At 44.9% G+C, this 24,086-nt stretch overlaps 2 protein-coding genes across 5 annotated transcripts in view; one reads left to right on the top strand and one right to left on the bottom strand.

Moving 5' to 3' along the window:
* Positions 1–7,306, top strand: part of LOC110498725 (mediator of RNA polymerase II transcription subunit 24) — a 32,725-nt gene extending 25,419 nt beyond the window's left edge. For all 4 annotated transcript variants that reach the window (XM_036955633.1, XM_036955632.1, XM_036955631.1 and 1 more), the window contains exons 21-26: positions 1,253–1,434; positions 3,827–3,920; positions 4,068–4,167; positions 5,783–5,863; positions 6,142–6,290; positions 6,871–7,306. In XM_036955633.1, the coding sequence (XP_036811528.1) occupies positions 1,253–1,434; positions 3,827–3,920; positions 4,068–4,167; positions 5,783–5,863; positions 6,142–6,290; positions 6,871–6,987 (723 nt within the window). In that variant the 3' untranslated portion in view covers positions 6,988–7,306. The remainder of the gene's footprint in view (positions 1–1,252; positions 1,435–3,826; positions 3,921–4,067; positions 4,168–5,782; positions 5,864–6,141; positions 6,291–6,870) is intronic.
* Positions 7,307–20,347: 13,041 nt separating this feature from the next.
* Positions 20,348–23,658, bottom strand: LOC110498838 (leucine-rich repeat-containing protein 3B-like). Its single transcript, XM_021575488.2, has one exon. It carries the CDS (start codon positions 23,549–23,551, stop codon positions 22,754–22,756), a length of 798 nt encoding a protein of 265 aa, XP_021431163.1. The 5' UTR covers positions 23,552–23,658; the 3' UTR covers positions 20,348–22,753.
* Between the last annotated feature and the right edge of the window lie 428 nt (positions 23,659–24,086).

Raw genomic sequence — 24,086 nt, 5'->3', positions numbered from 1 at the left:
AAACCCAGTGGCGCAACTTTGAGACTTCTGGGAACGCATGCGAAGCAGCCTCGTCCGACCAGACCTGGGTTTGGAAATTGAAACATTTTCCTTAGATGTTAATTTTCTCAGTCTAAATGCAAAACCTAGATTTGAGCCAATCTCTTAATTAGCTGAAATTGTCATTGTCACAAGGTTGTAACTGAGAGGTTTTCATTTTCATCAAAAACAGCTTTATATCGAAGAGGTGCCTTGATTTAATGCCCTGCACATGCGCAGTTTGCGCGACAGACCGGTATACCTGATGACGTTTTTCTGCGGATGAGCTTAGCTAGCTAACGTGGCCATGACATCGCATACATGCGTGATCGGGGATTTCTATTGGTGCAGCAGTTTCTGTGTATCCTCATACTGTACTATAATTGGTTTGCTGAATTTCGATTTGTGTCAGACAACCGCTCTATTTGAATTGGGGAAAATGCAAACAGTTGTGTGTCAGGCCGGAGAGGGATAAATGCGCGCTACCAAAGTACATTTGCCTTTTCATGTGAAACGCAACATGAGAGAGAGAAAATGACAATCACATGGTGTGCACTAAAACCACCAAAAGATGCAGCCTTATTGTAAACAAAGCCACGTGTTGTCTAAAGCTGCAGTTGCTCAATCTCAAATAACTACATTTCAATGTGTTTTCATTTAAAAACAATTTGTAATGTGATTGTACATCCTTGCATGTAACAAAAGTCACATGGATATGTTTTTTTTTAAAATTTAGACAACTTTTACTTAAAAATAAACTGCACTTTCCCCCAAAAAAATCTGACTACTCAATAGTGATTTTTGAATATTGTGTATGTGAGCATTTACTCTAACTATATAGGGCAGGGGTACTCGACTACTATTTGAGAAGGTCCGGTCACACGCATTTCCTAGGTGGCAAAGTCCAGATGGATAATGTCATTTATCGGCGTAATAACAAACCCCACCTCGCAACCCATGTGACCCCAAACTGTTCACACCCCTCTTGTTGACAGAGATTTTTGCGGTTTTCAAGCTAATTTCCCACAATTCTACACATTTCGCATAAGCAGAGATTTGTTTTGCTCTTATTTTAAAGTTTATTTCCTGCAATTATATACATTCTTCATGTCTTATGTGTGTTTATATGATACCAGGGGTCGAAGCCCGACCGAGTCCAGATCCAGTCCGCCAGCTGAGTATGGAGGGTATAGGGTGTGTATTAATCCATTCCTAATTTCTGTGTGTTACTTAGGAGCTGCTGAAGGAGACTCGCCAGGAGTGGGCCAACCGGGTGGTGGAACTGCTCTACAGCATCTTCTGCCTGGACACCCAGCAGATCACTCTCACCCTGCTGGGCCACATCCTGCCCAACCTGCTCACAGACTCAGCCCACTGGCACAGCCTGGCAGACCCACCCGGCAAGGCCTTGGCCAAGTAAGACAGTCCTCCTAGTGTAGTCTCTCAGGTTCTCAGTGATGTGATGTCTGTGCCGTGTGCTAGCTAGCTGCCTGTCTTAATAGGTGACTGTAGGGGCCAGTTTCCAGAACACCGATTTTAAGCCTAGTCCTGAACAAAAAAATCACTTTCAATTGAGATTCCCCATTGAGCATGCTTTTTAGACCTCATGAGCTGCCCTAACCACTTAAGTGTTACCACCAGGTAACTTGTTAATGATAAAGGGCAGTGGTTAAGTGGTTCCTGTGCCACATGCAGTTTGCTTTGGAGTTGTTGAATGACTGTTTTGATATTTCTATACGATCAATCCATAAATTGGGTCTCCCGAGTGGCGCAGCGGTCTAAGGCACTGCATCTTAGTGCGAGAGGCGTCACTACAGTCCCTGATTCGAATCCAGGCAGTATCACATCCGGCCGTGATTGTGAGTCCCATAGGGCGGCGCATAATTGGCCCAGCATCGTCCGTGTTTAACCGGGGTAGGCCGTCATTGTAAATAATAATTTGTTCTTAACTGACTTGCCTAGATAACTAAATCTAGACCTACATTCAACATTCAGCGCTTTTGATAATTTCACATGAGGTGCCTATATAGACTTCTAACCACTATGCTAATAAATAATCACGTTGTTATTTTCTTTAATTAACCTACATCTTGGTATTTCAAAAAGATGCCTAAATTGGCCATTCCAATAAATTAAGCAATTGAAGGTATCTAGGGCCTATGTTAACGTTGATTGTGTTCGATGAAAATGATAGACCTTTCAAATGTTTTATGCAACATTTGTGACTTGACGCCTACTGTGCCAAAGCGATTTAGTGGTTAAACGGGAATGACGAGTGTGATAGTAGCAAAACCAAAGCAGTAATAGTAGCAAAACCAAAGCAATTCAGGCATTCTTGAAAGTCAGGAAAAGTCTTGTCCTACAGAGAAACCTTAATATTTTCTATCTTGCAAGACCGGCCTCTAGAAATAATTGTGGAGTGGAGCTTTCTAGTTACACGGTGATATCACGTGCCCCACATTCCTTCAAAAATGATTAGGCAATAATGATTTATTCGGGAAAAACAGTTTCCATCATCACTTGTCGCCAATAAAGTCTGACAGCAGAAAAATCCACCCTGCAAATTGACGATCTTTAGAACATTTCTCCTATATCTGCCGATTCCATTACACGTCGGAATTATTATTATTTTTTGCGTCATTGCTTTGGTTGAATAAACCTGGGTCAATGGAAACCTGCCTAGTGACCTCCATCGCGGTCAAAACTACTCTTTCCCATTGTACAAGCCTATCTATAGTATGACAGCATCAGCAGTTAGCAGTCAGGCTTACATTTGAGTTTTTTTATCAGTGTTATTTAGAAGGAAGACATGAGCTAAATGCGCTATAGCTAGCTATAGTTAGCATAGAGATGGCAAGCTAGCTCTTTCATTTACCCGCTTCACTTCCATGCTCACTGAAGGCCATGATAATGCTCAGTCTCTGCTGGTGCTTCTGGCTGTTTGGGATGTTTGATGAGTAGATGCCCAATTCGCCTGCCTCATTCTCACATGTATTCTGTGATGCTGTCGGCTGGGTGTTGGATTGTTTCCGAAGCTGGAAAATCTCAAACCCAACTTTTAGAACATCATTATGATATAGAACAAATGATTGTAATTTGAGAATGTTTTCTTGCGGTGCTCTAAGTTACTATTAGATGTGTTTCTGGCATTGAGACATGGGTGCTACACTCCCTTTTTAAGTACCTTACTATGATTGTTTTAAATTAAAATGGTCAGTCACTAAGCAAGAATTTAGATAGGACTGTATGAGAGTGGTCTTTAGTGAGGAAGGGAACTGTTATGGGCAGAGGTTCGAAACTCTTTCTTATTGGCTTATTATCTAATTTACCGCCTGGTGATGTCACCAAAACAGGTCAATTTAATCCCACCAAACTGGCGCAAATTTCAGGCTGTCTTTTCTAATAGCTTTTACACTAAAAGGGCATTATCCAGATTTTTCACAGCATTATTCCAACCTCCACAGTATGGAATACTATATAAAAAACAGGGAATTCACAATTTTGACTGAAATTAAACCTACTCTGAGCTGGGAGTTTTTGTTATGGTCTTAAAACAGGTTTTAACAGTATTCCTAGGACCTTTTCTAAGATGCTTTGTGGATACGGTGCCAGGACTAGGCTTAATCTTTGCCTGTGAAGCAGGCCCTAGTTATGTATCTTCCCTGTACAGTATATATGTAATGAATTACTGAATAAATTGGTTATTTTCCTGAATCTTATTTTAACAAATATATTCCTCATCTCTGCATCTTTACTGTTGGTTTTGGCAGTGTTCCATTGTTGACAGTCTTGTCCTCTTGTTCTCCAGGCTGTCTGTATGGTGTGCTCTCAGTTCCTTCTCCACTCACCACAAAGGCCAGGCCTCAGCTCGACAACGCAAGAGGCAACGGGAGGATATCGAGGTAACAACACAGGCAAAAATCAAATCACAATTTATTTAAAGTGCATTTAATGAAGTTACAACACACTTTATGCGCACACAAAATATATTGTCGTGTTTCCTCAGTGCTATGGGTAATGTAGTCTAACATGCCTCTTGTTAACCCCAGGACTACAGTAGCTTGTTCCCTCTAGACGACACGCAGCCTTCCAAGCTCATGCGTCTCCTCAGCTCCAACGAGGACGAGCCGGTGGTCCTTTCTAGTCCAGGTCAGTTTGCTGTTTTCTGGTGTCAAAGAAAGTACATCAGCGGCAGGTTCAGTGGACAAACGTTGTAAATAAAAATGTTATGAATAGAGCTCATATGGTTCCTTATTCTAGTCAGAGGCATGTTTGTTCCCAGCATCATATATTTCTGTCTGAAATGTTCCACAACGTTGTGCCTGCTGAATGCAGCCCTGCATATAACAATAATAGTTGATAGTATTATTGTTTAATTCTGCTCACTGCAGGAGAGCTCAAGTTTCAAGTTTTTTTTTATTTTTCTTACGTGGCTTTTTACTCTGACATTGTGAATATACGATCTTTTCATGTGACATCCCAATTGCCTCGGGATGAATGCCTCCACCCAGATTCTATGAAGGTTAAAACTGAGTAAGGTTTTGAACCCCCGTCAACAGCAAGTAGACACAAGTTCTCTCAACCAAATGACAGGCAAATGAGCTTGTGCCTGAGCCTTCCAAGCAGTGTAAGACTTTTGTGAAATACTGTCTTCGGAACCTCACTTTGTCAGCAAGATGACGCTTGCATGGCTCATGGTTCATCAAGGCTTTTGTTACTTTGAAACAATTCATGTCACTAGGGCATTAGTAAAAACACCACTAGTGTAATTAAACTAATTAGTGTCTGGTAGAAACCCAATGTGCAAAAAGGGGGTGTAGAGGGACATTTTGGGCAAGCACACACTAAGTGAAGTGAGATGTAATGTGTAGAGTAGTGGATGGAAAACAGTTATTTAGACATTTGTCTTCCTCTGCCATTTCCCTGAAATAGGAAGGAGTGTCCTTAGACTCACTTCAGTAATTAGCATTTCAGCAGTCCTTTTTACCCTTCGTCTCCTACACCAGGGCGGCAGGTAGCCTAGTGGTTAGAGTATTGGGCCATAACCAAAAGGTTGCTGGATCGACTCCCCGAGCTGACAAGGTAAAAATTAGTCGTTCTGCCCCTGAGCAAGGCAGTTAACCCACTGTTCCCCGGGCGCCGAAGACGAGGATGTTGATTAATGCAGCCCCCGCATCTCTCTGATTCAGAGGGTTAAATGCTGAAGACACATTTCAGTTGAAGGCGTTCAGTTGTACAACTGACTAGGTATCCCCATTTCCCCTCCCCCAGTCCTTCTTCCTTTCTTTTCTTTTACACCCTCCTTTTCTGACGCCGGCCCTTTTACACCCTCCTTTTCTGACGCCGGCCCTTTTACACCCTCCTTTTCTGACGCCGGCCCTTTTACACCCTCCTTTTCTGACGCCGGCCCTTTTACACCCTCCTTTTCTGACGCCGGCCCTTTTACACCCTCCTTTTCTGACGCCGGCCCTTTTACACCCTCCTTTTCTGACGCCGGCCCTTTCCTTTGAAATCCATTAAGGGAAGTGGACCAGTGCCAACTTAGAGCAGGATGTTATGGATTTGAGACATAAGGAGAGTCTTTGAATAAGGAAGTTATCAGAGCAGTGACATGTATTGACAAAACTTCCCTATGGGGTCTTTAACCTTGGCTGCCTATAACCCCCTACTCTCTTGTCTTTGCTATCGAAGACCTTTTCCCCTTCTCCTTTCCTATTGATTGTCACTATAATGATCTTTACCTTGTCTCCTGTGGTTGTGTTAGGTGACCGGTCCATGTCCACCTCCCTGTCGGCTTCCCAGCTCCACACGGTCAACATGAGGGACCCTCTCAACCGTGTCCTAGGTTAGAACCACGTACCTGTCTTAAACCTTTAGCACCTCACAGGCATCATGGTTTACCAGTATGGCTTACCAAGGCATGTTCTCTTACTAAGCAATTGACAGTTTTCCCCACTTTTGATATTTTCATAATTTTAAATGTGCCTTTGTTGTATTGCTTCTCATAATGATCATTTTACGATTTAATTCTAACTTCTGTTTAATTTAAAAAATGCTTAATAAATCTGTCTCCTTGTCTCTAATTGACCTCTCTTACATCTGCCATGCTCTTTTCCTCTGAAGCCAACCTCTTCCTGCTGATCTCATCCATCCTGGGCTCCAAGACGGCAGGGCCACACACCCAGTTCGTTCAGAGCTTCATGGAGGAGTGTGTGGAGTGTCTGGAGCAGGGCAGCCGCGGAAGCATTCTGCAGTTCATGCCTTTCACCATGGTGAGTAGTGTCACAGGCGGGCTCATAGCCTGTGGCAAAAATGAGGGGACACGAACAACCGGTATAGGCCAATCAAAAAGGTTCTTTATATAACCAAAACTATTAACTTTAAACAAAGAAAAAGGAATGAGGTGTGAAAGTATCATAATGTAAGGTGTATGTAAAGTGCATGGATGTGTGAGTGTGTGTGTGTGAATATGACTGAGTGAAAACTAAGTAAAACTACAAAGGAACAAACAAACAGGATCATACCTGGAGGAGCAGAGAGAGACGAGTGATTCGTTAAGCAGTTTAAATACCCTGAGCCCAGGTGACTCCAATCACTAGCGACCCTCCTCTGCCTGCAGGAAGAACCGCCCCTGCACTGCAGAGGAGGGGCCGTGACAGTAGTGAGAGGGAAGCTAGGGTTATCCATGTGATAGCAGTTGATGATTAACAACTTTGATAGTAATTGTGCATGAGACCTCCAGCATGAGATATTTACGTAATACAAGTTTGATTACTGCCATGATGGGTTTTAGAGTGGTGGTGAAGAATGCCACAGCTGTTTACGTGTGTGTGTGTGTGTCTCCTTCCCCAGGTCTCGGAGCTGGTGAAACTTCCTGCGCTGGCCAAGCCCAGGGTGGTCTTGGGAATCACAGACTTGACTCTGCCCCTGGGGAGGAGGGTGGCAGCCAAGGCCATCTCAGCCTTATAGACCCCTAATGGTGTCCACTGCACGGCAACCCACCACCGCCTTCTCCATGGATTCTATTCCACCAGTCACTCAGGGCCGAACCCAACTTCTTAGTTTCATCACCCTGGCATAGACATGCCAGTTTCGGCATACTCCTGAGTTGGTGACCAAATAGTAATTTTATTAAACCATGGTTGCATCCATCATTCATTTGAAGGTAGTTTGTCTTTCATTTTGATCTCCTTGGTTAGCTATATCGGTGTTTTACTCCCCTGGCATCCTATCGATACAATGTACATAATGTCTTTTTATAATAAAGAATCATGTCAAATCTTGTTAATTTATGCTGATATCTTTCAGATTTCTATCATTTTCACTTAAACACACAGTTGAATACAAGTTAATTGACCTTCAGCACTGTAAGAGAGTAATAGGTTACCAGTATCATTGTTTACAGTGACGTCCTGCCTTGACTGGCTTTGAATTTTGTCGTAAAAAATATGGCTGGTGAATGTCATGATCACATGACATTGATATGTAGTTCTCGAAATTAACACTGTTGAGACACAGGGCCATATTCATTAGGGCACATTGTAGCAAAACATTTTACCACAGAAATATAAACGAGTTTCTTATTGGGCAAGTTTAGTTAATCCCTCCCTGTTTCAGTCCGTTTGGTAACTATTGAATTATCTGTCCCTGCTGGTCTTCTATGGACGTTTGAACATCTTGATAAATTATCTGGCCTTAAAGGCCACATGTACAGTTGAAGTCGGAAGTTTACATACACCTTAGCCAAATACATTTAAACTCAGTTTTTCATAATTCCTGACATTTAATCCTAGTAAACATTCCCTGTTTTAGGTTAGTTAGGATCAGCACTTTATTTTAAGAATGTGAAATGTCAGAATAATAGTAGAGAGAATTATTTAAGCTTTTCTTTCTTTCATCACATTCCCAGTGGGTCAGAAGTTTACAGACACTCAATTAGTATTTGGTAGCATTGCCTTTACATTGTTTAACTTGGGTCAAATGTTTCGGGTAGCCTTCCACAAGCGTCCCGCAATAAGTTGGGTGCATTTTGGCCCATTCCTCCTGACAGAGCTGGTGTAACTGAGTCAGGTTTGTAGGCCTCCTTGCTCGCACACGTTTTTTCAGTTCTGCTAACAAATTTTCCATTTGATTGAGGTCAGGGCTTTGTGATGGCCACGCCAATACCTTGACTTTGTTGTCCTTAAGCCATTTTGTCACAACTTTGGAAGTATGCTTGGGGTCATTGTCAATTTGGAAGAACTATTTGCGACCAAGCTTTAACTTCCTGACTGTCTTGAGATGTTGCTTCAATATCTCCACATAATCTTCCTCTCTCATGATTAGCTACGAGACAGGATTTTGTCAAGGATCAGATCTGGGGAATTTTTTTTATCAAAAAATATCTGCAGCATTGAAGGTCCCCCCCAAACAACAGTGGCCTCCATCATTCCTCCATCAGGGAGGTGACCAAGTACCCGATGGTCACTCAAATTTCTAAAAATCAGTTTTTGTTTTGTCATTATGGGTTTGCTAGGAAAATTGTACTGGTACATTGTGTTATTACATTCGTGGAGGTAGCTGAGGTGAGAACAGCTCATAATGTCTGGAAAGGAGTGAATGGAATGGCATCAAACACATGGGAACCACGTGTTTCGTGTATATGATACCATTCCACTTCAGCCATTACCACGATCCTGTCCTCCCCAATTAAGGTGCCACCAACCTATGTATTACATTAACTGGAAACCTAATGAGATCTTTTGGGGAATGTTCTCTGTGGGTTGTTACAGATGTTGTGCACAATATTTTTGTGAATGTTAGAACATTCCAAGGATATTTCATTTAAAACCAAAGCAATTTGGGGGGGGGGATGTTCTCATCCTAATGTTAGATAAAACCCTAACTAAAAATTCATGGGAATCTTAGCTAATGTTCTGGGAATATTCCCGGTTTGCTGGGGAGGCATGGAGGAGTTGAGCAAGAAGAATTGGTTACTGTGGAGTGTATTCAGCAAAACGATGACATCAACTTCTTGAAATGGGCGACAACACGGCAGGCACTACCCATGGGCTTCGCTATTCTGATAAAATGTCATCCTTTTAGTAGACCTTGAATCGGTCTGTTCTAAAGCAGATGGTTTATCCCCACTCTTCCTTCCTCTTTCCCTCAAAAACATTAAACTGACCCATATTTTTCATGCATTTAAACTGTGTACTGTATGTATCACTTCATCTGAGTAGACTGGGCATAACCTGGCAAAAGCCTTGTTGAAACTGATCAAAATGAACTGCTATCTATCTAGTTGCAAAATTCACCCTGCTGTGACCAACATGACTGGTATAGTTGTAAGTGTCGGTATTTGGCTTAGATAATCACCCAGTTGGGGTTTGGAAATGTTGATCAAAACTGGGGAAGCCTTTTTACTCAGCCCTCATTTTACACATACTTGGGGACAGGGGGAGCTGTTGTCTACCAATAGAACAGGGAGAGAGACTAAGGAAATTGGAAGAGAAAATAGTGTCATGGTTCCACCTGTCACCAGAGGGCAGAGACCGTCCTAGAGACATTAACCACTGATTCCTAGTCTGTCTCTTCTCTGCACCTGGGTCCAACCTTACCACGTCACAGCAAGCTTCTGCCTAAACATGGATCCAGCAGAGATGGCCCAGATCAAGAATGTTGTAACCCACCAAGGAGCACTGCTGGAGCGGCAGCAAGAACAACTCTCCAAAATATCAGAGACCCTCCAGGCACTTGCCGACTCCCTCCAACCACAGTTCAACCTCGCCCAGTGGCCGTTGCCGTATAGCCGTTGCCGTAGTTCCTCCAGGGAACCTGCACCAGGAACCCAAGATCCCTGCCCCCGAGTGGTATGACTGCCATCCGGGAGGATGCAAAGGGTTCCTCACAAGTGTTCGAGCTACAGTCCGATGATCGCCTACATCATCTCTCTACTCTTGGTCAAGGCCTTGGCATGGGCAACGGCGGTGTGGTACAGCAGTCACCATCCTGTAGCTCCATATTAGCCTTCATTGCCGAGCTGCGACGAGTCTTCGACCAGCCAGTCGACAGACGAGAAGCGGCCAGCCGACTGTTCAACATCCGCCAAGGGGCCAGACCAGAGGCTGACTTCGCCATTGAGTTCCGCACCATCTCCACCGAAAACGGGCGGAATACGTAGTGTGACGGCCCTGAATTTTTCTGAACCGTCTCAGTGCAGCTCCTTCCAATAGGGCGCTTTTCCTTTAATTCCCAATTAAATAGCCAGCATCAGCTGCGCAAAAGTGGGGTTGTGATGGAGACGGGAATGAGGATGTGTTCAACTCTCAGTTCCCGACGCTTCTCTATTCTGTTGTTTTGTTGCCGTTAAACGTGTGTTTGGTAGCCTAAGAGAGTTTACCCAGGATCGGATCCACTCTTTGCGTCCGTGGACTACACCTCTCATTTCTTCGTGGCCTTTCTCCGCTGGAGATCTATTGGCGGATTGGATTGTCTGACTGACCGACTGACTACCTCCTTTTGGTATACGGTATTTCATTTGTTTTGATATGATGTATACGGTGATGATTTATGTAGTTAGATGTAGTTGAGGACTTAGTAAGAGCTGATACGCTTTAAAGTTCTGTGGTAAAATTATTGTTATATTGATTGTATGATTGAGACTGGGTTTACGCTACACTTGAATGAACGGACAAACATTGCGTGACAAAAGTCACTTGAGTTCACTGAACTCCTTTACAGGGCTGGAATCTTTTTAGGCCCGAGGTACAGGACATTTCTGGAGGAACCAGAACTCATTGTGTTATATGTGTGTGTAATCATTGATGTTGCTAATACAACCCACGCAAAATAATATAGTTGTTTTTGAAGTTCTTTACAATGTTTTAAGGGTTTATGAAAAGTTTATTTCCATCCTGACTTTTACATAAGTCCTTTGTATTGGTGTAGACTTGACGGACCAGATGGGACTCATTCCCTCCCAAACTAAAAGGAGAAACCAATGTTTTCTCTGGTAGGCACAACCTACCTGGCACCCCTATAAATAATAACCTCAAGTCAAAACCGTTACAGTAGGCCCTGGTCACCGCTTTCCACCAGGGTTTATCTTACTCCATCAAGGATGAACTGGCCTCTTGGGAACAGGGAGAGGACCTCAAGTCCCTGATAACGCTTGCAATCAGGATCGACAACCGCCTCCGAGAACGTGTGAGACAGTTCCTTTTTGACACCACTCCAGGAACCCCCTGACCCTAGCATTGAGAAGCACATGCAGCTGGGACACACACGTCTGAGCCCACAGGTACAAGACAGGCACATGAACGAAGGCTGATGCCTCTACTGCGGAGGTCTATGCCATCTCTGTGCTATTTGCCCAGAGCTGATGGGGAACGCCAGGACAAGGGGAGACCCTGACGAGCTGTGCAGTTACCTCCCAGCTACCCTGTCACCGTCTGTCATTACCCGCAATCATCCACTGGTACAATCGTCAGCACCAGATTTAAGCCTTTGTCGACTCCGGGGCTGCAGATAATTTCATATATCAGGACTTCGCCAGAGAATTACAAATCCCCTGCAGATTCGAGCCCTCTACGGATGTCCCATTGGCTCCGGGGGTCGGTGTGAACCACTCAGACTCTTAGTTTTCTTTTGATCAATGCTCCCGAGAACCCCCTCATTCTAGGGTACGCCTGGCTAGCGCTACATAACCCATTATTCTCCTGGTCTACAGGACACCTACTAGACTGGGGCAAGGACTGCCAGACTAAATGTCTAAGATCCAAGAGCCTTGCTGGCTCCTCCTGCATCCATTAAAGACCAAGACTTCCCTGCTATCCCTCCCAAATACTTCGACCTCAGGGGGACCTTCAGTAAGAGGCAAGCCACCACTCTTCCCCACCAACGTCCATACAACTGTGCCATAGAACTCCTACCCGGCTCCACACCTCCCCGAGACCGTCTGTACTCCCTCTCGACCCCTGAAACAGCAGTCATGGACAATTGCACCTGGGAGTCGCTGGAGGCAGCTTTCATTCGCCCCTCTACATCCCCAGCTGGTGCTGGGTTCTTCGTGGGGAAGAAGGATGGAGGCCTGCATCCTTGCATCGATTTACAGAGGGCTGAACCGGATTACGATCAAGAATTGTTACTCCCTACCCCTGATGTCCTCGACCTTGGAGTTGGCTCAAGGGGCCAAATTCTTCACCAAACTGGACCTCCGCAATGCTTATAATCTGGTGAGAATCAGGGAGGGAGATGAGTGGAAAACTGCCTTTAACATCCCTAGTGGTCACTATGAGTATTTACTCATGCCCTTCGGATTATCGAACTCACCAGCAGTCTTTCAAGCATTGGTCAATAACACTTACGGATGTGTTGAATCTATTCATCTTTGTTTACCTCGATGACATCCTGGACTTCTCCAAAATCATTCCGGAACACATACTGCTTGTCCGCCAAGTCCTGAGACGCCTCCTGCAGAGCCAACTATATGTCAAGGTAAAGAAGTGTGAGTTCCACGTATCCCAAGTTTCCTTCCTGGACCACATTATCTCTACCGTAGCCATCCAAATGGACCCCGTAAAGGTTGAGGAGATCGCCGACTGGCCCTATCCCACCTCACTCAGAGCAGACGTGGACGTCAGAGCAGACGCTTCTACTCACCCCGGCCTGCTAACTTTAAGCGCTGTGTCTCCCGCATGCTAGCGTAGCAACGACTATCCGCGGCTTATGATGCCTGCTGGACTGTTCATTTATCACGATACTCCACTTGACTTTTTACATGTCGGCCCTAGCCCCAAACTCGGGCCCTGTGTGTAGTTAACCAACCCTCTCTGCCCATTCATCGCCATTTTACCTGTTGTTGTCTCAGCTAGCTCTCCCAATCAACACCTGTGATTGCTTTATGCCTCGCTTTATGTCTCTCTCAAATGTCAATATGCCTTGTATACTGTTGTTTAGAATAGTTATCATTGCTTTAGTTTACAGTGGAGCCCCGAGTCTCACTCTACATTTCTCAGATTCCTCCTTTGTCCCCCCCCCCCCCACCCCCCCACACACATGCGGTGACCTCACCCAATATAAACAGCACATCCAGAGATGCAACCTCTCGTATCATCACTCAGTGCCTGGGCTTACCTCCACTGTACCCGCACCCCACCATACCCCTGTCTGCACATTATGCCCTGAATCTATTCTACCACGACCAGAAATCTGCTCCTTTTATTCTCCATCCCCAACGCACTAGACGACCAGTTTTGAGAGCCAAGGCCATACCCTCATCCTACTCCGCCTCTGTTCCTTCGGGTGATGTGGAGGTTAACTCAGGCCCTGCGTGTCCACAGGCACTCTCATTTGTTGACTTCTGTAATCGAAAAAGCCTTGGTCTCATGCATGTTGACATCAGAAGCCTCCTCCCTAAGTTTGTTTTACTCACTGCTTTAGCACACTCCGCCAACCCTGATGTCCTAGCCGTGTCTGAATCCTGGCTTAGGAAGGCCCCCAAAATTCTGAGATTTCCATACACAACTACAACATTTTCCATCAAGATAGAACTGCCAAAGGGGGAGGAGTTAGCTTGCAAAGTTCTGTCATACTTTCTAGGTCTATGCCCAAACAGTTCGAGCTTCTAATTTTAAAAATGTATCTCTCCAGAAATAAGTCTCTCACTATTGCCACCTGTTATAGACCCTCTTCAGCTCCCAGCTGTGCCCTGGACACCATATGTGAATTGATTGCCCCCCCATCTATCTTCAGAGTTCGTTCTGTTAGGTGACCTAAACTGGGATATGCTTAACACCCCAGCAGTCCTACAATCTAAGCTAGATGCCCTCGATCTCACACAAATTATCAAGGAAACCACCAGGTACAACCCTAAGTCCGTAAACACGTGAACCCTCATAGATATTATCCTGACCAACTTGCACTCCAAATACACCTCTGCTGTTTTCAATCCGGATCTCAGCTATCACTGCCTCATTGCCTGCATCCGCTATGGGTCCGTGGTCAAACGACCACCCCTCATCACTGTCAAACACTCCCTAAAACACTTCTGCAAGCAGGCCTTTCTAATCGACCTGGCCCGGGTACCCTGGAAGGATATTGACCTCATCCCGCAAGTCGATGGGTCCTGGTCGTTCTTTAAAGTAATTTCCTCACCATCTTAAATAAATGCCCCTTTCAAAAAATGTAGAACTAAGAACAGATATAGCACTTGGTTCACTCCAGACCTGACTGCCCTCGACCAGCACAAAAACTTCCTGTGGCAGACTGCAAAAGCATTGAATAGTCCCCACGATATGCAACTTTTCAGGGAAGTTAGGAACCAATACATGCAGTCAGACATGAAAGCAAAGGTTAGCTTCTTCAAACAGAAATGTGTATCCTGTAGCTCTAACTCCAAGTTTTGGGACACTGTAATGTCCATGGAGAACAATAGCACCTCCTCCCATCTGCCCACTGCACTGAGGCTAGGTAATACCACTGATAAATCCATGATAATTAAACATTTCCATAAGCATTTCTCTACGGCTGGCCATGCTTTCCTCCTGGCTACCCCAACCCCGGCCAACAGCTCCGCACCCCCCGCAGCTACTTACTCAATAATCCCCAGCTTGTCCTTCACCAGATAGCAGATGTTCTGAAAGAGCTGCAAAACCTGGATCTGTACAAATCAGCTGGACTAGACAATCTGGACCCTCTCTTTCTAAAATTATCCGCCACCATTGTTGCAACCCCTATTACCAGTCTGTTCAATCTCTCCTTCAGTATCGTCCGAGATCCCTAAAGATTGGAAAGCTCTCAAAGGGGTTGACACTCTAGACCCAAACTGTTATAGACCTATATCCATCCTGCCCTGCCTTTCTAAAGTCTGTAAAAGCCAAGTAAATAAACAGATCACTGACCATTTCGAATCCCACCGTACCTTCTCCGCTGTGCAATCCGGTTTCCGAGCTGGTCATGTCACGTTCTGATCTTAGTTCCTTTATTTTGTCTTTTTTTAGCATGGTCAGGGCGTGAGTTGGGTGGGTTGTCTATGTTAGTTTGTCTATGATTTTCTATTTCTGTGTTTGGCCTGGTATGGTTCTCAATCAGAGGCAGCTGTCAATCGTTGTCCCTGATTGAGAACCATATTTAGGTAGCCTGTTTTCCATTGTGTTTGTTGGGTGGTTATTTTCTGTTTAGTGTTGTGTTGCACCTTACAGAACTGTTTGTTGGTTGTTTATTGTTTTGTTTTCAGTGTTTTATTAAAATATTTAAAATATGAACACTTACCACACTGTACCTTGGTCCTCCTCTCCTTCCCCAGGCGACAAGCGTGACATCATGGGTGCACCTCAGCCACGCTCAAGGTACTAAATTATATCATAACCGCCATCGATAAAAGACAGTACTGTGCAGTTGTCTTCATCGACCTGGCCAAGGATTTCGACTCTGTCAATCACTGCATTCTTATCAGCAGACTCAATAGCCTTGGTTTCTTAACTTCTTGGTGACAGGGGGCAGTATTTTCAAGTCCGGATTGAAATGCATGCCCAAATTCAACTGCCTGCTACTCATCCCCAGAAGATATGCAAATTATTAGTAGATTTGAATAGAACACTCTGAAGTTTCTAAAACTGTTTGAATCATGTCTGTGAGTATAACATAACTTATTTAGCAGGCGAAACCCTGAGGACAAACCATACAGATTCTTTTTTTTGAGGTCACTCTCTTTTCAATGAATTTTCATTGGGAATCCAGATTTCTAAGGGACCTTCTTATAGTTCCTATCGCTTCCACTGGATGTCAACAGTCTTTAGAAATTGGTTGAGGTTTGTCCTTTGTGTAATGAAGAAGTACGGCCATCATCCCGTCTTCAATTTTATCGATTATTTACGTTTAAAAAAATACCTAAAGTTGTATTACAAAAGTAGTTTGAAATGTTTGGCAAAGTTTACAGGTAACTTTTGAGATATTTTGTAGTCATGTTGCGCAAGTTGGAACTGGTGTTTTTCTGGATCAAACATGCCAAATAAAGGGACATTTTGGATATATATGGACAGAATTAATCGAACAAAAGGACCATTTGTGATGTTTATGGGACATATTGGAATGCCAACAAAGAAGCTCGTCAAAGGTAAGGCATGAATTATATTTTTATTTCTGCATTTTGTGTCGAGCCTGCAGGGTTGAAATATGCTTCTGTATCTTTGTTTACTATGGTGCCATCCTCAGATAATAGCATCGTTTGCTTTCGCCAAAAATACTTTTTGAAATCTGATATGTTGGCTGGATTCACAACAAGTGTAGCTTTAATTTGATATCTTGCATGTGTGATTTAGTAATTAATTTGAATTTGGCCCTCTGCATTTTCACTGGCTTTTGGCCAGGTGGGACGCTAGCGTCACCAACTACTTCGCAGACAGAGTTCAGTGTGTCAAATTGGAGGGCCTGTTGTCCGGACCTCTGACAGTCTCTACGGCAATACCACAGGGTTCAATTCTCGAGCTGACTCTTTTCTCTGTATACATCAATGATGCCGCTCTTGCTGCTGGTGAGTCTCTGATCCACCTCTACGCAGACGACACCATTCTGTATACTTCCGGCCCTTCTTTGGACACTGTGTTAACAACCCTCCAGGCAAGCTTCAATGCCATACAACGCTCCTTCCATGGCCTCCAACTGCTCTTAAACGCTAGTAAAACCAAATGCATGCTTTTCAACCGTTCGCTGCCTGCAACCGCCCGCCTGACTAGCATCACCACCCTGGACGGTTCTGACCTAGAATACGTGGACAACTACAAATACCTAGGTGTCTGGCTAGACTGTAAACTCCTTTCAGAGTCCTATTAAACTCTCTCCAATCCAAAATTAAATCTAGAATCGGCTTCCTAATTCACAACAAAGTCTCCTTCACTCACGCTGCCAAACATACCCTCGTAAAACTGACTATCCTACCGATCCTCGACTTCGTTGATGTCATTTACAAAATAGCTTCCAACACTCTACTCAGCAAACTGGGTGCAGTCAATCACAGCACCATCCGTTTTGTCACCAAAGCCCCATACACCACCCACCACTGCGACCTGTATGCTCTCGTAAAACTGTAGTTAAGTTAAACTGACTATCCTACCGATCCTCGACTTCGGTGATGTCATTTACAAAATAGCTTCCAATACTCTACTCAGCAAACTGGATGCAGTCTATCACAGTGCCATCCGTTTAGTTACCAAAGCCCCTTATACCCTTATCCGACCTGTATGCTCTAGTCGGCTGGCCCTCGCTACAAATTCATCGCCAGACCCACTGGCTCCAGGTCATCTATAAGTCTATGCTAGGTAAAGCTCCGCCTTATGTCAGCTCACTGGTCACGATAACACCCACCTGTAGCACACGCTCCAGCGGGTATATCTCACTGGTCATCCCCAAAGCCAACCCCTCCTTTTGCCGCCTTTCCTTCCAGTTCTCTGCTGCAGGTGACTGGAACGAATTGCAAAAATCGCTGAAGTTGGAGACGTACATTTTCCTCACTAACTTTAAACATCAGCTAACCGAACAGCTAACCGAACGCTGCAGCTGTACATAGTCCATCTGTAAATATCCCACCCAATCTACCCACCTCATCCCCATATTGTTTTTATTTGCTTTTGTGCTCTTTTGCACACCAGTATCACTGCTTGCACATCATCTGCTCATCATCATCTGCCCATCTATCACTCCAGTGGTAATCTGCTAAATTGCAATTACTTTACTACTATGGCCTATTTATTGCCTACCTCATCATGCCAATTGCACACACTGTATATAGACTTTATTTTTTTTCTATTCTATTGACTGTATGCTTGTTTATTCCATGTGTAACTCAGTGTTTGTGTCGTTTTGCTTTATCTTGGCCAGGTCGCAGATGTAAATGAGAACTTCTTCTCAACTAGCTTACCTGGTTAAATAAAGGGGAAATAAATAAATTAAATAAAACTCAAGCAGGTCCAGCAGTTCCTCAGGTTTACCAATTTGTACAGGCGTTTTCTACTCAACTTTGGTGAGAGAATGCCAATAGTGTGCAAAGCTGTCATCAAGGCAAAGGGTGGCTAATTTGAAGAATCTCAAATATAAAATATATTTTGATTTGTTTTGCACTTTTTTTGGTTACTACAGTGCCTTGCGAAAGTATTCGGCCCCCTTGAACTTTGCGACCTTTTGCCACAATTTTGCACGCCCAATTTTTTAGTTTTTGATTTGTTAAAAAAGTTTGAAATATCCAATAAATGTCGTTCCACTTCATGATTGTGTCCCACTTGTTGTTGATTCTTCACAAAAAAATACAGTTTTATATCTATGTTTGAAGCCTGAAATGTGGCAAAAGGTCGCAAAGTTCAAGGGGGCCGAATACTTTCACAAGGCACTGTACATGATTCCATATGTGTTATTTCATAGTTCTGATGTCTTCACTATTACACAATGTAGAAAATAGTAAAAATAAAGAAAAAACCCTTTAAGGATTAGGTGTGTCCAAACTTTTGACTGGTACTGCAGGTGAAGTAAAGTAGACAAGGACAGGAATAAACTTTACACTATTGATTTGTCTCCAGGGACATCCTCACTCACTGTTCATCAATAGTCTTTACTTCAGTCCGGAAGAGGAAACAATCTGGCCTTCCAAGCCCTCACTGTGAGCCCCCATGCTGTCAGGCCCCCATGCTGCTAGGCCCCCATGCTGCCGGCCCCCGCTGGACACTTTTTAATCTGCAACCCAATGCCAAGTGGGGCTGCGGAGCTGCGCTCTGTGGGATTGGATGTGTCACCCAATCCCCCACTTTGTGTCCCATTACCCAGCAGTTGTAATGCTCACACCAGTGTGACGTGTCTGGGGGTAGCGGGCGGGCAAGGTGAGCTGAGCTGGCCTGAAATGTACATTTAAATTAACCACAGCGACAGCTAGGGAACAGGGGGTGTTACATTACATGTGTGCCGCCCCACATACTCACAAAGAAATACATGCAGATACACAAATACACACACGGAACTAATTTGTGTCACACACTCAAACACACACATCATTTCTTTCTTCTCTACCACCCCCCCCCCACACACACACACACACACAGACATGCATGCTTACTGGGGACGGCGGGACAGGCCACCTAGCTGTGTGTGTGGTAAGAAATGTCAGCGAGGGAGGCTTACCATTTATATTTCAGTGCCGTTGAGCCTCCTGCTCATCACGGGAGCCTGCTGTATTTGGGCTTGAGATAAGCTCTGTTAGGATCAATAAAACGGCCCTGTAAAGCAGCCAGGGGGAGCAGTGATGTGGAGAAATGCTGATGCATGAGAGAGCATATCACAACAAACAAATGACAAAGGTACTTATTAAAGAATGTCTTAGAGTGTCCTTGAGATGACCCTCTATAGTAAGAGGAGGTCAAAATGGATGAACAAGCTACCGGAGAGAGAGGACTCTTAAAGCTGAGGTGTTGCCTTAGGGACTAAGGAAGAGTTAGAAGGATGTGACAACGGAAGGCGGCCACTCTGCTGGGCAGCTCAAGGTCACTCGGAGAGAGCTCTACCCAGGCAGGTCACCTCCTGGCCAGGCAACACAGAGAGGGCCAGGTGGTCACACTCTTCCCTCCTCACCACCAGAACTGGGTCACACCGAGTTGATGGATTCCTTTCTTTTTGACTTTCTCTCAAGTCTTTTTATGGCCATCATACATAGTTTATTGGCGTGCTCTGCTCTGGAGGCATTTGGTATTTTTGATGCAGGGATACCCTTGTTGACAAACCCAGTTGTCGGGCATACTGTTCCAACAGCCAATTTCATTATTCATCATCATGTTCTGTGTTAAATCTCACCAATTCATGTAGAATAGACACAAACGCAGCATTGTACGTGTTCCTTTACTTGTTCTAATAAGAGATTAAAGTATGTCCCGTATTGTGTCCAACCTGCATAGTAATAAAAAAGTTATTAAAAGCAAATTGGTCAAATGACCAAATTGACCTTAGGTCAGCTCTGCCTCGAGGGCAGGTCATTTCATTTGATTAAGTTTAGGGTTAGGGGTTGGGGTGGACTTTTAACATCCTTGTGTGTGGCAACCTGTGAGCCTATTGTTTATTTCATTCTCAGTGTGCTGATTGTTGAGCTTTCATTCAACCTGCAGGCAGAGTTGCCCTCAGAACAAGAATGAATAAGGAGTTTTCTCTCTTGGTGTATGTTTTTATTTACCTTTAATTATCTAGGCAAGTCAGTTAAGAACAATGTCTTGTTTACAATGATGGCCTAACCTAGCCAAATCCTCCCCTAACCCGGATGACGCTGAGCCAATTGTGCGCTGCCTTATGCTACTCCCAAGCACGGCTGGTTGTGATACAACCCGGGATCGAACCAGGGTCTGTAGTGACACCTCTAACACTGAGATGCAGTGCCTTAGACCACTGCGCCACTTGGGAGCCCACTGCTGTGTCTTGTTCAATTTTGTTTTATTTCACTCTACTTAACTCCCCTTATCCTATTTCTTCTCTTTCCTCTCCAATCAGAATACACTGAGGAGAAATGGACATGCATTTCCTTGTGCTCGAGTCTTATTAGGCAATTCATATCTACTGCAGCAGCAAATGGACTGGCAGGTCATGGAACCCTGAAATGCAGTTTGAGAAAACCCAGGGGAGTGGCCACGGCAGACAGCTTGGATCCCACCATGACCCCAGGACCTCTCAGAGACACTAGGAGAAAGAAGAGGGCAGGAGGTGTCCCAATAGTCTTAAGCTTCCTATTCCTTTTCTCCTTTCATTTGTGATATGTCTGGGATGTTTTCCTGATCATGTGACACTAATGTCATGGCTGCCAGTAGTGGGAAGTTTGTGGATTTCAGCTACCGGCAGACTGACTGACTGCGCCCTTCACCACTAGGTAAGTCAGTCGTGGTGTTTCCCTCACCACAGAGGGATAGACTACCGCTACCTCAGAGGTTCCCAAACTTTCTCACTAGGACTACCTGAGTGTCCCAGCAGCTTTTTTCCCACCAGGGTATGACAAGCTAATTTCTTTCCTTTGGGGATTAATAAAGTACAATCTCATATCTCATCCCTTTCTGTTTCTTGGAACCCACCATGATGCTAGTTCTGCTGAATATAAAAATCGAAACATTTAATTATTCATTTTCATTTTTTCAGCCTTTGTTTTCAAATATTCTATCTAATGAACGTGAGTATGAGCTCTTTCGGACAATTTTAGTCCCGGCGGACTCGCACCAGAGTTTTTGAAGCATCACGAGGAACGAGAGGAAACACAGTAGGAACACAGTAGGGGTTATTTATGCATGAAGGATCATTGTGTCATAGTACGTAGGGATGGCTGTTTCTTTGTCTTGGTGAGAATAATAAAGGATCTTACAGTACAGCTTGGAGGGGTTTCCTGTATAGACCTTCTACTGCAAAGAAATGCAGCTTGTAGGTGTACTGATTTATGTGTGTGTGTGTGTGTGTGTGTGTGTGTGTGTGTGTGTGTGTGTGCGAGCGAGCAAGCATGAATTGCATGTGTAAAATTATGCACAGTACAGTACATCAATCAGATCTCTGAACCTTTTACCGATATTAGTGTTTCATTGATGAATTATTAATGTGCATCATATTCTAGTACAGTGGCCTGAATACAGTATAGGCAGATTCTAGTACAGTGGCCTGAATACAGTATAGGCAGATTCTAGTACAGTGGCCTGAATACAGTATAGGCAGATTCTAGTACAGTGGCCTGAATACAGTATAGGCAGATTCTAGTACAGTGGCCTGAATACAGTATAGGCAGATTCTAGTACAGTGGCCTGAATACAGTATAGGCAGATTCTAGTACAGTGGCCTGAATACAGTATAGGCAGATTCTAGTACGGTGGCCTGAATACAGTATAGGCAGATTCTAGTACAGTGGCCTGAATACAGTATAGGCAGATTCTAGTACAGTGGCCTGAATACAGTATAGGCAGATTCAATTGATGGTCTAGTTCACACATGCACATACATTTGCTGAATTTCTTGAGGTAGAAATAGACCAATCAAATTTAGAACCAACAATAATAAAACATGAAATACATGATTTCATTGAAAATAACTACATTTCCCTGTTTATAGACTGTATACTGTAAGGATGTTGTACGTAAAACAATAATACTACATGGAAGGATATGAGTGACAGAGTTGTTAATAGAGTTTGTGTTGCTGCTTGTTGCTATACGGTTGTTATTGCTGTTTGACGTGTCCAAAGGACCCATCACAGGCCCCTTGAGTGGCCCCCTTTTGATAAGAGTGCATCAAGGTGCCTGCATCACTGGATGAATCCCATTTAATCCATTTTAAATCCCAGACAGACTATCCACTCAGTCAACAGGAACTCTTAATGGGCCACTTCTGGTTGAATTATTCATCTGGATTACGTACTGTATGGTGCCCAGGTCTGGACAGGCTTCCTGCATACATGGGCACAAATCCTGTAGCCGCTGTGGCACCCACGTAACAGCCAGGCAGAGCTGTCCTTGGCTGGCACTGAATGGCCTGGGGTGTGGGTGCAGCTAGGTTACGGCCCTATAGCTAGGGTGTGGCTCTCCTTTCTTTTTTAAAGTGTTCTACTCTGCTAGCCTGAATACAGTATAGGCAGATTCTAGTACAGTGGCCTCGCCTAAACAGGTGCGCGGTTTCTTTCGCCTCCACATACGGCCCTATAACCACCTGTCTTAGCCCTCCAGGCTTATCCAGCCTTAGCTCCCCTCTGGGTTCTCCTGGCCCTGGGCTATACAACAGTGCTGATGGTAGAAGAGGCCTCGGACTGTTCCTGCTTGGTGGGCAGAGACTTGAGGTACTCCAGGTGGCGGCGGGCGTCCTCTGTGTTGTTCCGGACGTAGTAGACCAGGTAGGAGATGACCATGGTGAACCAGCCGAACATTGTGACCAGCATGGCCACATCTGTGGTCTTTTTCATCACCACGCACAGGTCCAGGTCCTGGGCCAGCAGGAAGGGCACGCCCTCTGCCCCCACGTCGGGCGGCTCTGACGTCTCGCACACGATGCCCGTCAGCGACAGGGGCTCCAGGTGGATGAAGGGCATGGCCAGCTGCAGGCTGCAGTCGCAGTGCCACGGGTTGTTGGTCAGGTTGGCGCGCGCCCGCAGCCCCTCGAAGGCCTCGGGGTTAAAGTTGACCAGTTTGTTGGAGGACAGGTCCAGAAAGGTGAGCGAGGGCCCCAGGCCCCTGAAGGCCCCTGGCTCCAGCTGGGCCAGCTCATTGTTCGAAAGGTCCAGCTCGCTGAGCATGGGCAGGTCCCAGAAGGCGTTGCTGGGGACCACAGTGAGCAGGTTGAAGTCCAGGTAGATGCGTTGCGTGTCATTGGGCAGGTCCTGGGGGATCTCGGTGAGACGCAGGTTGCTGCACCGCACCGTCTTGCCACGGCCGTCGCTCTCGGAGCAGTAGCAGCCCTGGGAGCAGCTGGTGGCGGCGTGGTGGAAGCAGAAGGTCATCAGTACCAGGCTGTGCAGCAGCAGACACATGACCACCGAGTGGCGCAGTAGCCAGCCACTCTCCAGAAGGGGCATAGTGCGATATGGGCATGTTCCAGAGAAGACCAACCTGGGAGAAGGGGCGGAGCCAGTGTCCAACCTGGGAGAAGGGGCGGAGCCAGTGTCAACCTCCCCAATGGCTGTCAAGCCTATAGAGAAACAGGAAGCAGGATTGGTGGAGGGAGACAACACAACCTACTGATAGGAGAGGTACAAATGAACACCCTCCAGTAGCTGCAATTTGTCACCAACCATGCAAAAAATCTATGATAAATAGTGTTTGGCCAGTAACCGAAAGGTTGCTGGTTCGAATCCCGAGCTGACTAGGTGAAAAATCTGTTGACGTGTCCTTGAGCAAGGAACCCTTATTGCTCCTTTAAGTCACTTTGGATAAGAGAATCTGCTAAATGACTAAAATGTAATGTAAATAGTTAAAAGTAGATGTGCTCAAGAAAGTTATTTTATACACAGATGCAGGATAACTAGCCCTGCGGTGAGGAGGCAGAGGGGATCTCGCAGTCTTGTTTCAGCACAGTCGGTTGACTGGACCGTGTTTACACGTCTAGCTTTA

Source organism: Oncorhynchus mykiss, chromosome 20, assembly GCF_013265735.2.
Source record: "Oncorhynchus mykiss isolate Arlee chromosome 20, USDA_OmykA_1.1, whole genome shotgun sequence".
Lineage (NCBI taxonomy): Eukaryota > Metazoa > Chordata > Actinopteri > Salmoniformes > Salmonidae > Oncorhynchus > Oncorhynchus mykiss.
Note: the sequence above shows the minus strand (reverse complement) of the source record. Positions and strands in the feature narration are given on the sequence as shown.